Below are 16,744 nucleotides of genomic sequence, written 5' to 3'. Positions count from 1 at the left end.
ACTCAGTACTCTGTAATGACCTATATGGGAAGAGAATCTTAAAAAGAGTGGATACATGTATATGTATAACTGATTCACTTTGCTGTACACCTGAAACTAACATATCATTGTAAATCAGTTATACTCCAATAAAAATTATTTTAAAAAAAACAACCTTAAAAAGAAAACTTTAAACAATGGCTGATTTTTTTCCCCCTAATTTAATGGAAACTATAAACCCACAGATTCAAGAAGTTCAGTGAATTCTGAGCACAGGAAACATGATGAAAACTGCACAAAAGCACATAATCATTGTTTAAAACCAGTGATAGAAAACTCTTAAAAACATCCAGACCTTAAGCTCAATTTTCTTTTTTTTTAAATAATTTTATTTTTTAATTTTAATTTAATTTTATTTATTTATTTTTTTGTCTGTGTTGGGTCTTTGCTGCTGTGCACGGGCTTTCTCTAGTTGTGGCAAGCAAGGGCTACTCGTCGTTGTGGTGTGTGGGCTTCTCATTGCGGTGGCTTCTCTTGTGGAACATGGGCTCTAGGCCCACGAGCTTCAGTATTCAGTAGTTGCAGCACGCAGGCTCAGTAGTTGTGGCTTGTGGGCTCTAGAGCCCAGGCTCAGTAGTTGTGGCACACAGGCTTAGTTGCTCTGCAGCATGTGGGATCTTCCCGTACTAGGGATCGAACCCATGTCCTCTACATTGGCAAGTGGATTCTTAGCCACTGCGCCACCAGGGAAGTCCATAGGCTCAATTTTCTGTGAACCTAAAACTGCTCTAAAAAAGTCTGTTTTAAAAGAAAAGCTGTCAGAAAGAAAAGACACATATAGAAGGGGGAAAAAAGGTAATTATAAAAAAAATACGTAGTTAATCCAAAAGAAGAAAAAAAGGAAGTGGAAACAAAGAATAGATAGAGATGATTAGAAAACAAATGAAAGAATGGTGGGTTTAAACTTAACTATAGCAATCACATTAAATGTTACTGATCTAGACACCCTGTTTAAAAGGCAGAGATTAACAGATTGCTAAAGCAGACCTAAATTTATATGCAACCTATAAGAAACCCACTTTAAAAATATAAAGCCACAAAATAGGTTAAAATAAAATAATTTTTTTGAAGTATGCTAACAATGGGACTTCCCTGGTGGCGCAGTGGATAAGACTCCACACTCCCAATGCAGGGGGCCAGGGTTCGATCCCTGGTCAGGGAACTAGATCCCACATGCATGCCACAACTAAGAGTTCACATGCCACAACTAAGGAGGCCACGTGCTGCAACTAAGGAGCCGGCGAGCTGCAACTAAGACCCGGTGCAACCAACCAACCAACCAACCAAATAAATAAATAAATAAATAATTTTTAAGAAGACTGTGAACAGCTTCAAAAAAAAAAAGAGAGCACTGGTGCTTTAAAAATAAATAAAGTATGCTAACAATGAAAAAAAGCTGGACGGGCTTTGTTAATATCAGACAAAGTAGATTTTAGAGCAAGAAATATTCCTCTAGCTAAGGGATAGGGAATAATTTATTTTATAATGATAATAGTGTCTGTTCATCAATATGGTGTAATAGAGCTAAACATTTATGCACTTAACAGCAGAGCTTCAAAATACATGAAGCAAAAAACAGATTTCAAGAAGAAATAGACAAGTGCAGTTATAGTTGCAAAGTCCAGTACACTTTCACAATAATTGGTAGAACAAGTAGACAGAAAATTGCTAAAACTATCAGCCAACTTGACCAATTGACCTTTATAGAATATTCCATTCTTTTTACGTGAACATGGAACATTTACCAAGATGTATTCTGTGGCCATTTTTTAAAGTCTCGATAAATTTAGGAAGATTCAAATCACAAAGTATATTCTGTGACCACAGTGTAATTAAGTTAGAAATCAGTAACAGAAAGATCCCTGGAAATATTTGGAAAGTAAATAAAAGCACTTCCAAATAAATGAAGAAATTAAAAGAATATTTAGGAAATATATTAAACTGAATGAAAATGAAAATTCAAGACATCTATATCTACATGATGCTGCTAAAGCAGTACTTAGAGGAAATTTATAGTATTTAAAACATCCATATTAGAAAAGAAAAGAAAAATTTCAGTTCAGTGATTTCAGCTAAGCCATTTTAATAAACTAGAAGGGAAGAACAGGTGAGATCCAGAGTAAGTAGATGAAAAGAAATAATAAAAGTCAAAGCAGAAATCAGTGAAATAAAAAAAAAAATAACAGAAAAATCAATGAAGTAAAAAGTTAATTCATTGAGAATACCAATAAAATAGGTGAACCTTTAACAAGACTGACGGGGTAGTCGGGAGGCAGAAAAGACACAGATTATCAATATTGAGAATGACAGAGATGGTATCTCTATACTAATTTTACAGATATTAAAAAGAAGGTAGTATTATGAACAAATATATACAAATAAATTCAACACATTAAAGTGAAAAAAATTCTTGAAAGACACAAGTTTTCAAAGCTCACTCAAAAAAAAATACGTAACCTGAAAACCCTGTTTCTTAGGAAAATTTAGTTTATAGTTACTAGCCTTCCCACAAAGACTCAGATGGCTCCATTGGTGAAGTTTACCAAGCATTTGAGGTAGAAACATTACCAGTTCTATACAAACTTCTAGAAAATTGAATAGGAAGGAATACTTCCCAAATTATTTTATGAGACCAGCATTACTCATACCCCAACCAAAGACATTTCAAGAAAAGAAAGCTACACGCCAATATCCTTCATTAACATAGACGCAAAATCTTAGCAAGATTTTAGTAATTACAACCCAGCAGTATACAAAAAGAGTAATACATCATGACCAAGTGGATTTCATTTCAGTAATGCAGGGTTGGTGTAACATTTGGAAATCAATCAGTATAATTTACTATACTAACAAAATTTAAAAGGTGAACCACACGTTCATCTCAGTAGATGTAGAAAAAGCATTTGACGAAATCCAATATTCATTTCTGATCAAAGCATTCAGCAAATTTGAAATAGAAGGAAATACCTTTAACATCTTTGAAAAACTTAACCCTGGTATCAAACTTGGTGAGAAAAAATGGCTTTTCCTACTTAGATTAAGAAACATACAAAGATTACCCTTTCACCACTTTTATTCAACAGTGTGCTAGAGGTTCTAGCCAGTGCAACAAGGCAAGAAAAATAAATGAAAGGACTCCAGAGTGGGAGGAAGAAGTAAAGCTGTCTTTATTCACCAGCAACATAATTCAAATTTTATAGGAAATTCTGTGATAGCTACAAATGCTACTGGAACAAAAAGTAAGGCTTAATAGTAAGGTTTCAGGATATAAGATCAGTATTTAAGAATCAACTGTGTTTCTCTATGCCATCAATGAACAATTGAAAATTGAAATTTAAAAAGCTGTACCAGGGCTTCCCTGGTGGTGCAGTGGTTGGGAGTCTGCCTGCTAATGCAGGGGGCACAGGTTCGAGCCCTGGTCTGGGGGGATCCCGCATGCCGCGGAGCAACTGGGCCTGTGAGCCACGGCTGCTGAGCCTGCACGTCTGGAGCCTGTGCTGTGCAACAAGAGAGGCCACGATGGTGAAGGGGCAGGTGCACCGCGATGAAGAGTGGCCCCCGCTTGACACTGGAGAGAGCCCTCACACAGAAACAAAGACCCAACACAGCCAAAAATAAATATAAAAATAAATAAATAAAAGATTACTATTATTAAAAAAAAGCTGTACCATTTACAGTAGCATCAGACCTTTTGAAATACTGTGGCAGAAATCAGACAAAAGCAGTAACAGTACAATGATAACTATAAAACATTGCTGAGAGAAATGAAGGAAGACCTAAATAAGTGGAGAGAGTCACTATTTTCATGGATTAGAAGACACAATATTGTTAATAAATCAGTTCTCCCTAAAATGATCTATAGATTCAGTGCAGTCTAAATCAAAATCCCAGCAGGCTTTTTTTTAGAAATTATCAAGATTATTCTAAAATTCACATGGAAATGCAAAAGACCTAGAATACAGCCAAACAATTTTTTAAAAAAGAAAAGGTCGGGGACTTCCCTGGTGGTCCAGTGGTAAAGAATCTGCCTTCCGATGCAGGGGACGTGGGTTTGATCCCTGGTTGGGGAACTAAGATCCCACATGCCGCAGGGCAACTAAGCCTGTGCACCACAACTACTGAGCTCATGCGCCTCAACCAGAGAGCCCACGTGCTGTAAACTACAGAGCCCACACACTCTGGAGCCCACATACCCTGGAGCCTGCATGCCACAACTAGAGAGAAAAAACCCGCACACCACAACTAGAGAGAAGCCCGAGTGCCACAACTGGGGAGAAGCCCGCACACTGCAACGAAAGATCCCACATGCTGCAACTAAGAACCGATGAGGCTGAAAAAAATAAAGAAAATAAATTTTAAAAAATAAATAAAAATAAATAAAAAATATATGTATAAAACAAGAAAAACTTGTGAATTCTTTTAAAAAAATAAATAAATAGAGAAAAGGTCACAAGGCTTAGAGTGTGAGTTTCAATGCTTATTATAAAACTACAGTAATCCAGGCAGTCTTATACTATTGGCATAAGATAAAGAGATTATTGCAACAGAGTTGAACATCCAGAAATAGACCTGTGCATATATATGGTCAATTGATTTTCAACAGTGGTTCAGAATGAGAAAGTGGCTTTGGCCTTCTAAATAGCAACACTGGAAATTAGAAGAAATTCAAAGGGGGATGGTATTTTCAACCTAAATACATATATAGTTAGTCAAGAATTATCAATTAAAACAAAGGTGTATACCAGAAGAGGAGAACACAGGATACAGAAAATAGATTCTAGCACAGCGTAAAAGTGAAGGAATGACCTAGGACCAATAGCTGTGCCAGAAGCCTCCGCATAATAAACTACTGCAGATTAGAGCAAGAGGATCTGAGAGCAAGGTGGCTAGGTGGGGAAAAAAAAGGAACTGATGTGTTTGAATTTACAGAGAATATTATTGATAGGTGTGTGGCAGAAATGTTGTAAAAATAATTGGCGGAACCACAGAAGAACTGGGAAATCTTAAAATGTAACAGTTATTGGGCTTCCCTGGTGGCACAGTGGTTGAGAATCTGCCTGCCAATGCAGGGGACACGGGTTTGAGCCCTGGTCTGGGAAGATCCCATGTGCCGTGGAGCAGCTGGGCCCATGAGCCACAATTACTGAGCCTGCGCGTCTGGAGCCTGTGCTCCGCAACAAGAGAGGCCGCGATAGTGAGAGGCCCACGCACCGCGATGAAGAGTGGCCCCCACTTGCCACAACTAGAGAAAGCCCTCGCACAGAAACGAAGGCCCAACACAGCCATAAATAAATAAATAAATACTTTAAAAAATAATGACTCCCTTCTTTGAAAAAAAAAAAATGTAACAGTTATTAATGTCAATAAAAAGGAAGAGTTAGAGTTGCTGCACAAGAGAGGTGACGTGGTCCTTGTAAACTACCTGTTTATATGGTGTATATTATCCATAGTCATAGTAATGTAAATTGCTCTTTCTAGATGAGTATAGCTCACTGGAAATAGGACTTGATAGACTTTGTTTTCCAGATTGTTCGGCATCTGAGGTGTAGTTCTTTATTTATGAGAGAACCGATAATCTAAGGGGCTCTCTCTTCTGCCCTGGGGGCTTTTATTCAGGCCTGGTGCTGGGTCAGTCTGTGTGCCTCTTTAATCAGGACATAGGTTGACACCCTCCCCCTCCTCTCCCCTCCCCCAACCCTGGCCCTTGATGACAGAATAGGTTTCTGTACTTGATTTATCAGTTTCCTATCAGCCAGTGTTTTTAGGGAAAATTTCTGTTTTAGAATAATTTTGTTCCTAGTCTGTTTTGGGAAAACTATAAACATGATTATAAGTACCTTTATTAATCTTGTTTAAAGAGACTCTTTTTTTAATGCCTTCTAGGAAGTAAGAAGAAAGAGAAGGAAAGGCCAGAAATTTCTCCTCCATCTGATTTTGAGCACACCATCCATGTTGGCTTTGATGCTGTTACTGGAGAATTCACTGTAAGTTTACCAAGTTCAGACTCATTTTTAAAGCAATACTCAAACCTTTCCTTTCAGTATTAAATTTGAAGTTAACTTTTCTATCCACACGTTAACTGTGAATTCTTAGTGCTTTTCTCTTCTTACAAAAGTGTTTGTGTTTAGATGTGTTCTTTTCCTAGGGAGCTGAGCCTATTGATTATAATTTGCAAAATAGATTTAGAAAACCAGACATTTTAGAATTTAGTCATACCTACAATTATGTAGATTGATTTGTTTTATGTATTTTCTCACTTTCCTCTGGAAATTGATCTTATTAGAGCAATTCAAAACAACTGATTTCTGAATATCTTTTTGTTAGGGCATGCCAGAACAGTGGGCTCGATTATTACAGACCTCCAATATCACCAAACTAGAGCAAAAGAAGAATCCTCAGGCTGTGCTGGATGTCTTAAAGTTCTATGACTCCAACACAGTGAAGCAGAAATATCTGAGCTTTACTCCTCCTGGTAAGACATCAGACCATGGTAAAAGGCTGACTTAAATGGGATTGTAGAGTTGTGGAGCACTTCTGGATAAAAAGATTGCTTCTAGAAAAATAAAAAAGCTAAGCTACTTTTTTCCCTGCATAGATCCTGCCTTTTGTAAACTCATTGGGACAGCTCTTATGCATAATTTGGAGTCTGGGGATTATATTAATCTCTTAGTTTTGCCAAAAGTGAGTGTTTGGACCTTTTGTTTATTTGTTTTTTCTCTTTACTGCTTTTGAATGAGTTCAGCAATAGAAGGGAAAGAGGCTGATTTATAGGCATGTTTGTACTAGAAATATATTTATTGTCAGTGGGACAGGTTGTCTTACTATATATAAATGCACAGACTTTGAAGTAAAAAATGTTTGCTCAAAAATTGAAACTCATCACATATATAAACATAAAATAAGCATTAGAACTAAAAGTATTTATTCCTCAGAATTGGAATATCATCAGGTAAGAATTGGAGAATAGTGGGGTTTTTTTAAGTTTATTTGTTCAAATAAGGATTAGAGTAAAATCCATACATTACAGTTGATTGTGGTATCTCTTGCATCTCTTGTTATTTAGGCTTCCCCTCCCTCACGTTGGTTCCTCTCATGCTCTCCTTTTCTTGCAGTTTATTTGTTAAAGAAACAGAATCATTTGTCCTGTTTCCCTCAGTGTAGATTTTGCTAATTACATCACAGGTTATCATTTAATATGTTTCTCTGTCCTCTCAAGTCATACATGTAGTTTTAAAGAACAATATGATTGAGCTAAAAATCATACATTTAGTTTTAATTAATTGTACTTATTTGATTGCATTCTCGCAGAAATAAGGGCTGTGTTGAAGGAAGAAATAGAGCCCACTTGGTAAATCCTGACCTTTTTTACATAGTCTAGTACAACCTTAGCAAAAGGTCAGATTTGTCTGCAACTTTCTTGTCAACTTCTAAGTCTGTGTAAATGAATAGTCTTTTTTTTAATCAGTGTTTGAACAAAGAATGGTATATTCACGTGTGTGTGTGTCTCGTCATTTTGAAAGGTAAAACAAAACTTGCTCTTCTAAACTCCAGAATGAATATTGTGATGTTTAGTCTTCATGAACTGTGTTTTGTCTTCAGGGATATGCTTTCATACTGATCAAAATTTATGTCAATAATTTTCCTTTTCAGAGTTACTGTTGGTTTTTTAAGTTCCTTGATAGGCAGTTTGCTGGAGAAAAATATCATTATGAATAGACTTCTGTTTTATTTTAATAAATACAGGTATAGTTTCAAATAAAATTTTTTTATTAAGGTATAATTTCATGCTGTAAAATTCACCCACTTGAAGTATACAATTCAATGATTTTTAGCAAATTTACAGAGTTCCATTAAATTTGAGGTTTATAATATGTAAATTCTTGTTTGAATACTGATATTGTTTTTCTCAAGACTTAATTCAACTTAAAATGAAACCAGTCTAAGAACTTTTTACTTGCTCTGCTTTATCTTTTTTTCCTTTTATTGTATAAAATTGTTTTATTTTTTGAATTGTTAACTTAGCATTATTTTCTGTTTTCTATTCAGAGAAAGATGGCTTCCCGTCTGGAACACCAGCAGTAAGTTAATATGTTATTTCTTATAGCTCTTGTTCTAATTTAAGTTACCCAAAACAAGTCTCAGTTTTTATTTTACATTCTGAAATAAATTACAGCCTCTAGAAATAGCTACTTAATATTGATATATGTTTTTAGCTAGCCACTTGATTATTTGAGGAAGCCATATTAAGCAAATAGAATTTCCTCAGATGATGCTTAAAGTAACTAAAGCTTATGATCTTTAGAGCAGTTTAGCTACTTTTGGTAATGTTTCCATATATAAACATGAATACAAAGAACTTGCCAGCATTTTCCTCTGGCATCATCCTACTGAATATAGACTGGAAATATACTGAACAATAGAAGCCTGTCAGAATCTTCAGAGTTGTCTGAAACTTTATCTAAGTTATCATGTAAGCACAAATACCTCTTGCAAACAGTAGCTATTTTATTTTCAATTCCTCAATTAGGAGGACACAGTCTCCTGGAGTTATTTGAAGACTATATGTAATAACATGTAAAGTACCTACCTAGCATACACCTGGCATATAATAAGCTCTGTATAAAGGATAATGCCTTCCTCTTTTGCTTTGTTAGCCACAACTTCTTCTGGTGAATCTAGCTGTTTTAAATAGCCAGAAAACTCTGACTTATACAAAGTCCAGAGGATTTTTGTTTTTGGTCTTAACAAATGAAATGATTGTTTACTTTTTGGGCTTGTTAAAAGGGTATAAAATTCTCTATAAAAGATGTGAATTCCCTCTTAAGAATACTTGGTATTTACTGTATACATTTGTTTCATAAACTTTTCTGTAACGTATAGAATTACCTTCACTTTTTAAATGATTAGATTAGAACCAGTGAGGTTTTATTGCTTTGAAATGAGCTATTAAATATTTTTTCAAGTATGGTGAAAAAGAGAGATAGTCATATTTTAACGTGTTTTTATATTTGACTTGTCTTCCTCACTTTGTTCGTGTGATAAATGCAGCTGAATACCAAGGGTTCGGAAACAGCAGTAGTAACAGAAGAAGACGATGATGATGAAGAGACTCCTCCTCCTGTTATTGCCCCACGACCAGATCATACAAAATCAGTGAGTTTCTGATTTGTGAATTGGGTTGTGTGTGTCTGTGCGTGTGTATTTTAAAAAGCAGTCTGTATTTGACTTCCAGTGATTAAGTTTTTAAAAGTCCTCAGGCTTAAAATGTTTTAATATGGGATATTTGACTAGGAGAGCTTTACCTAAACACCACTCATCAAAAAACTAGTTGTTTTTTTTTTTTTTTAAAACTAGTTTTTTGAAAATTAAAATCGAATGGATCCTTTAAAAGTTAAAATACTTTTCTCATTTTGTTTTCTTTCTGTATTACACCATCTGTTCCAGAGAACGCATCTGTTTCTCTGCCTTTTTCTGTTTATCTCAGTGCAGAAAATTACTGTATCTAAAACTTGGATCTTACCTCTTATCCAAAGTATGTATTTAACTCCCATTTAACATTTCTCTTAAAGCCTTGGTAACATTCAAGAGGCTGCCGAGAGTGAAGTTTCTAACAGATATGGGAGAATTTTAACAATAAAAACCTTAGATAGAGACAGAAAGAGTCCTGTCCCTCTCCCTGTACTAATACAAATAAAGTCGGGGGAGCATGGTGAAGTGTTGGCACAATAGGCAGGTAAGGCTCTAAGGACTGCCATTGGATCCTCATCTAATGATAGGTCTATTTTCTTTACCATTTAGAACTGGCTGTTTGCAGTGAAATGGTAGATATTATATTTGTATAAAAAATTTTTGTGGAAATTAATAATAGTTATTTCAACATCAGGGTTTCTTTGCTCCTTATTTCTCTCTTGTAGAAAAAATATGATTTTTAAACTTGTACTTCTTTTTGCTTCATTTCTGGCATATTATTTTCTGTAATCTGGTTACACTTAAATTTCATTCACAGATCTGCTGTTTTGCTAAACAGACTTTTAAAATATATACATGTCGTGCCAAAGAAAAATGTTTCACATTGCATCTTAGTTACCAGTCTTTTATAAGACAAGTCTGAAAATACTAATCTCATTCTTTAGAACACTGAGGACAACTTAGTTTTTGTCAAAAATCAAAGAACTGAATAGTGTGCCAGTAAGAATACCTAAAAATATTTTTCCTCAAGTCTCAGTAATTAACTGTTTCTCTGCAGATTTATACACGGTCTGTAATTGATCCTGTTCCTGCACCAGTTGGTGATTCTAATGTTGATAGTGGTGCCAAGACTTCAGACAAACAGAAAAAGAAGGCCAAAATGACAGATGAAGAGATTATGGAGAAATTAAGTATGTTAACTACATTTTACATTATTCTTAAATTTTTAATAGCCCCTGAAACGTTTGGCCCAGATGGATCTTAATTTATGTCTTATATGTTAGCTTAAGACATAAAAAATAAATTGTTTTCTTCTAGGAACAACGGCTTCAATTAGTGTAGTAAAGCCAAAATAATACTGTTCTTTGTTTTCCTATTATTATGTGCTGGCTAGTGAGCAGCATCTTTGCAAAATAGTCAGTACTTTGGGGAGCAATACTTCTTCTCAAAGGGCCAAATCTAAGGGTCCTAGTTGGAAACTTTATCAAAGGAAGTTTGTATATATTTATGCACACCTGTAGAATACAATATGTCCCTAACTAACTAAACAAAATGGCCTATATAGATAATATGTGTAAGCATAAAATATATTTTTTTCTTTTCTCCTTTTTCATCCATCAACCATCATTGGCCTGGATCAAGCACTGGAAATAATACACACAGTGCCAGAGAGAGGGTAGCAATAACGTCTCATTACAAGTCTATAGCAACTTTAGTTATAAAGGATACTGACCTAGAGGGATCAAGGAAAAATATTGTATATTTGCAGTAGGCTTGAGGTTGGGTACCTATGTAAAACTGGATTATTTCTGTGAATTTCTTTGATATGCCCCTCTCTCCTTTTACCTAGTGAAAGTTTAAGTGAAAATTTAGTGTGGTTTTCTCATGTTTTGACTTACTGTTAATACGAATATAAGTTAGAGTTATATGTACAACATCCTAATTTTAAAATCTGTTTCTCAAGAAAAATCTCAAATAAACAACCTAAGCTTACACCTAAAGCAACTAGAGAAAGAAGAATAAACAAAACCTAAAGTTAGTAGAAGGAAAGAAATCATGAAGATCAGAGCAGAAATAAATGAAGTAGAGAGAAAGAAGACAATAGCAAAGATCAATGAAACTAAAAGCTGGTTCTTTGAGAAGATAAACAAAATTGATAAGCCATTAGCCAGACTCATCAAGAAAAAGAGGGAGAGGACTCAAATCAATAAAATCAGAAATGAAAAAGGAGAAGTTACAACAGACACCGCAGAAATACAAAGGATCATAAGAGACTTACTACAAGCAACTGTATGCCAATAAAATGGACAAGCTGGAAGAAATGGAAAAATTCTTAGAAAAGTACAGCCTTCCAAGACTGAACCAGGAATAAATAGAAAATATGAACAGACCAATCACAAGCACTGAAATTGAAACTGTGATTAAAAAACTCCCAACAAACAAAAGTCCAAAACCTGATGGCTTCACAGGCGAACTCCATCAGACATTTAGAGAAGAGCTAACTCCTGTCCTTCTGAAACTGTTCTAAAAAATTACAGAGGAAGGAAAACTCCTAAACTCATTCTGTGAGGCCACCATCACCCTGATACCAAAACCAGAGAAAGATACCACAAAAGAAGAAAATTACAGCCAGTATCACTGATGAACATATCACTGACGCAAAAACAGTCAACAAAATACTAGCAATCCGGATCCAATAATACCGTAAAAGTATCATACACCATGATCAATTGGTACTTATCCCAGGGATGCAAGGATTTTTCAGTATCTACAAATCAAGCAGTGTGATACACCACACCAACAAATTGAAGAATAAAAACCATATGATCATCTCAACAGATGCAGAAAAAGCTTTTGACAAAATTCGGCACGCACGTATGATAAAAACTCTCCAGAAAGTGGGCATAGAGGGAACATACCTCAACATAGTAAAGGGCATATACTACAAACCTACAGCTAATATCATACTCAGTGGTGAAAAGCTGAAAGCATGTCCTCTAAGATCAGGAACAAGACAAGGATGTCCACTCTCACCACTTTTATTCAACATAGTTTTGGAGGTCCTAGCTACAGCAGTCAGAGAAGAAAAAGGAATAAAACGTATCCAAACTGGAAAAGAAGAAGTTAAACTGTCACTGTTTGCAGATGACATGATAGTATGCGAAGTAGATCCTAAAGATGCTACCAGAAAACTACTAGAGCTAATCAATGAATTTGGTAAAGTTGCAGGTTACAAAATTAATACACAGAAATCTGTTGCATTTCTATACACTGACAACGAAAGATCAGAAAGAGAAGTTCAAGAAACAATCCCATTTACCATTGCATCAAAAGAATAAAATACCTAGGCGTAAACCTACCTAAGGAGACAAAAGACCTGTACTCTGAAAACTATACGACGCTGATGAAAGAAATCAAAGAAGACAAACAGATGGAAAGATACACCATGTTCGTGGATTGGAAGAATCAATATTGTCAAAATGACTATACTACCCAAGGCAATCTACAGATTCAGTGCAATCCCTATCAGATTACCAATGGCATTTTTCACAGAACTAGAACAAAAAAATCATAAAATTTGTATGGAGACACAAAAGACCCCAAATAGCCAAGGCAATCTGGAGAAAGAAAAACGGAACTGGAGGAATCAGGCTCCCTGACTTCAGACTATACTACAAAGCTACAGTCATCAAAACCGTATGGTACTGGCACACAAATAGAAATATAGATCAGTGGAACAGGATAGAAAGCCCAGAGATAAACCCATGCACCTATAATCAATTAATCTACAACAAAGGAGGCAAGACTACACAATGGTGGAAAGACAGTCTTTTCAACAAATGGTTGCGGGAAAACTGGACAGCTACATGTAAAAAAATGAAATTAGATCATTATTTAACACCATATACAAAAATAAGCTCAAAAATGGATTAAAGACCTAAATGTGAGACTGGACACTCTAAAATTCCTAGAGGAAAACATAGGCAGAATACTCTCTGACATAAATCTCAACAATATCTTTTTTAATCTGTCTCCCAGAATAATGGAAATAAAAACAAAAATAAACAAAGGGGACCTAATTAAACTCAAAAGCTTTTGCACAGCAAAGGAAACTATAAACAAAACGAAAAGACAACCCACAGATTGGGAGAAAATATTTGCAAATGATGTGACTGACAAGGGATTAGTCTCCAGAATTTACAAACAGTTCATGAGGCTTAATATTATCAAAACAAACAACCCAATCAAAAAATGGGCAGAAGACCTAAATAGACATTTCTCCAAAGAAGACACAGGTGGCCGAGAGACACATGAAAAAATGGTCAACATCGCTAATTATTAGAGAAATACAAGTCAAAACTACAATGAGATATCACCTCACACCAGTCAAAATGGCTTTCATCAAAAAATCCACAAACAATAAATGCTGGAGAGGGTGCAGAGAGATGGGAACCCTCCTACACTGTTGGTGGGAATGTAAATTGGTACAGCCACTATGGAGAACAGTATGGAGGTTCCTTAAAAACCTAAAAGTAGAGCTACCACATGACACTAGAGTCCCACTCCTGGGCATATATCTGGAGAAAAACATGGTCCGAAAGAATGCATGCACCCCAGTGTTCATTGGAGCACTGTTTACAATAGCCAAGACATGGAAGCAACCTAAATGTCCCTCGACAGAGGAATGGATAAAGAAGATGTGGTACATACATACAGTGGAATATTACTCAGCCATTAAAAAGAATGAAATAATGCCATTTGCAGCACCATGGATGGACCTAGAGATTGTTATATTGAGTGAAGTAAGTCAGAGAAAGAGAAATGTTGTATGATATCGCTTATATGGGCAATCTAAAAAGAAATGATACAAATGAACTTATTTACAAAACAGAAACAGACTCACAGACTTAGAGAATGAACTTATGGTTACCGGGTGGGAAGAATGAGGGAAGGGATAGTTAGGGAGTTTGGAATCAACATGTAGACACTGCTATATTTAAAATGGATAACCAGGGACTTCCCTGGTAACACAGTGGTTAAGAATCCGCCTGCCAATGCAGGGGACACGGATTCGATCGCTGGTCCGGGAAGATCCCACATGCCACGGAGCAACTAAGCCGGTGTGCCACAACTGCTGAGCCTGCGTGCCACAACTACTGAAGCCTGCGCTCCTAGAGCCCGTGCTCCACAACAAGAGAAGCCACAGCAATGAGAAGTCTGTGCACCGCAACGAAGAGTAGCCCCTGCTCACTGCAACTAGAGAAAGCCCTCGCGTAGCAACGAAGACCCAACACAACCAAAAATTAAAAAAATTTTTTTAATAAAAAAAGGATAACCAACAAGGACCTACTGTATAGCACAGGGAACTCTGCCCAATGTTATGTGGCAGCCTGGATGGGAGGGGAGTTTGGGGGAGAGTGGATACATGTATATGTATGGCTGAGTCCCTTTGCTGTGCACCTGAAACTATCACAACATTTTTAGTCAGCTATACTCCAATGTAAAATTAAAAGTTAAATAAAGTAAAATAAAACATGTTTCTTAGTTGTGACATAGTGAACTTTCCTAAAACAGATGTATGATTAGTTCTCATTAGAGTAATGTTTATAGTAATAAGTGGTTTCCTAAATATATTCAAAGATATAAGATATACAAGAAGAGTCAGAAAAGCCATTTAGGGTTTTCCATTTGGATATTTTATATATATATAAAAATTTTTTTTTCTCATAGTGAGTAGTTTTATAACTTATCGTTAGTTTAGTACATTTCAGTGGAGTATGAAAAGTAGGATGACCAACTTTTCCTTTCCCTGGGAATTTACCAGTTTTAAGACTGAACATGCCACATCCTAAAACCCCCTTAGTCTCAAGAAAACTAGTACCGTTGGTCATTCTAAAACGTGGTCATTTTTGAGAAAATGGGATAATCAAAACATTAGTTAGGAGGTCTAACCTAGTGGAAATGTATCTTCTTGCTTCTGATACTTTTTTATTTGTATTAATTGTTTCTTTAGTGTTTTGTGTTTGAAACATACATTATTTTTGAAACTTAGTGTTATGTTTGAAAACTACTGTTCTAAAGTCAGTGGAGGTTATTAAAAGAAATAATGTTATCAGAATTAGTTTACAATTTTTAAATGCTTGACTGAGTTTCCAACTTTTTGTTGTTTTTGTTTAAAATAGGAACTATTGTAAGCATAGGTGACCCTAAGAAAAAATACACAAGATATGAAAAAATTGGGCAAGGGTAAGTATTTGTGACTGTATTACCAGAATATTCATTATTTCCTGGGTGTCCAGCATGATATCTCTTTTGCCTGCTGACATTGAGCACTTCTGGTATTCTATGAGTAGTATCCTTGGATTTGTGTAAATAAGTAATGCATTTATTTCTAGATGCTATTAAAATACTGTACTACTTAGCAGTGATTGTACATTGTTTCTTCTTAAGTGTTATTTCACGTTGGTGATAAGAAATTAGATGGGTGGGAAAATTGCCCGGCAAATATTTAGAAGACAGTAAGAAAATTTACTACAGGATTATCGTTTTAAAAACCTACATTTTAATCACGTCATTGAGTATGGATATTTAATTCTACTGATCTTCTGATTTTGTTCAATAATTTGTATTTTTTAAAAAATTATTATTAATTATTTTTTGGCTGCGCCAAACGGCTCATGGGATCTTAGTTCCCCGAGCAGGGATTGAACCCAGGCCCCCTTCAGTGGAAACACGGAGTCCTAACCACTGCATCTCCAGGGAATTCCCAATAATTTGTATCTTTAAAGTATGCTAACTGAAATCTTTTTTTCTGTTGCTTGGGAGCAAATGAACATCTTGAATTTTTAATGTTATTAATCTCTGGAAAGTGTTCTGTGAGTTTAGAAAGTGAGCTTGAGTCTTTTTGAAAACTTCCTTATGAATTTCTTTTTAATCACTTGCAGCACTGGTTTTAGTAACAAGAAATTGAAAATCATGTTAATATTCTTCTGCCTGAGAATGGATAAATTATAAATAGTATACTGGATAATAAATGTAATAATTACAAATGAACAAGGATAACACCTCTCCATATGGATGACCATCCCCAGTCCAGTGTTGAATTTAAAAAGCAAATTACAAGAAAATACATAAAATGAAATCATTTATATGAAGTTAAAAAATTATGTGAAACATTTTCTATAGTGGTACACACCTATGGGCTTAATAAAGTATAGAGAAATACATGGAAATGATGCACATCAAATACAGAATAAATACCCAATATAGATTACTTTTGGGAGGAGGTAGGATGCCTTTGGAAAGGGCACATAAGAACCTTCAAATTTATTTGTAGTTCTTTGTTTCTTAAACAGGGCAGTGGATCCATGAGAATATGTGACTTTTTTCTTTCTTTTCTTTATCTTTTTTCTGTATTTTTGTAGATCTGAAATTTATGACAAATTTCTAACATAAGTTTTGGCCACAAGAATTGCCCCTTTTTCTTATTTTTTCCCCCTTTGTTTTTGCTTTTACT

At 35.3% G+C, this 16,744-nt stretch overlaps 1 protein-coding gene across 5 annotated transcripts in view; it reads left to right on the top strand.

Annotated features, from left to right (window-relative positions):
* PAK2 (p21 (RAC1) activated kinase 2) overlaps positions 1–16,744 on the top strand; it is an 85,558-nt gene that overhangs the window by 55,721 nt on the left and 13,093 nt on the right. For all 5 annotated transcript variants that reach the window (XM_082458651.1, XM_082458652.1, XM_082458655.1 and 2 more), the window contains 6 exons: positions 5,923–6,023; positions 6,364–6,511; positions 8,086–8,117; positions 9,088–9,192; positions 10,286–10,418; positions 15,411–15,474. In XM_082458651.1, the coding sequence (XP_082314777.1) occupies positions 5,923–6,023; positions 6,364–6,511; positions 8,086–8,117; positions 9,088–9,192; positions 10,286–10,418; positions 15,411–15,474 (583 nt within the window). The remainder of the gene's footprint in view (positions 1–5,922; positions 6,024–6,363; positions 6,512–8,085; positions 8,118–9,087; positions 9,193–10,285; positions 10,419–15,410; positions 15,475–16,744) is intronic.

This window comes from Balaenoptera physalus (genome assembly GCF_965194825.1).
Source record: "Balaenoptera physalus genome assembly, chromosome: 4".
NCBI classification, from domain to species: domain Eukaryota; kingdom Metazoa; phylum Chordata; class Mammalia; order Artiodactyla; family Balaenopteridae; genus Balaenoptera; species Balaenoptera physalus.
The sequence above is the reverse complement of the archived record's forward strand: the minus strand, read 5'-3'. Positions and strand labels throughout refer to the sequence as shown.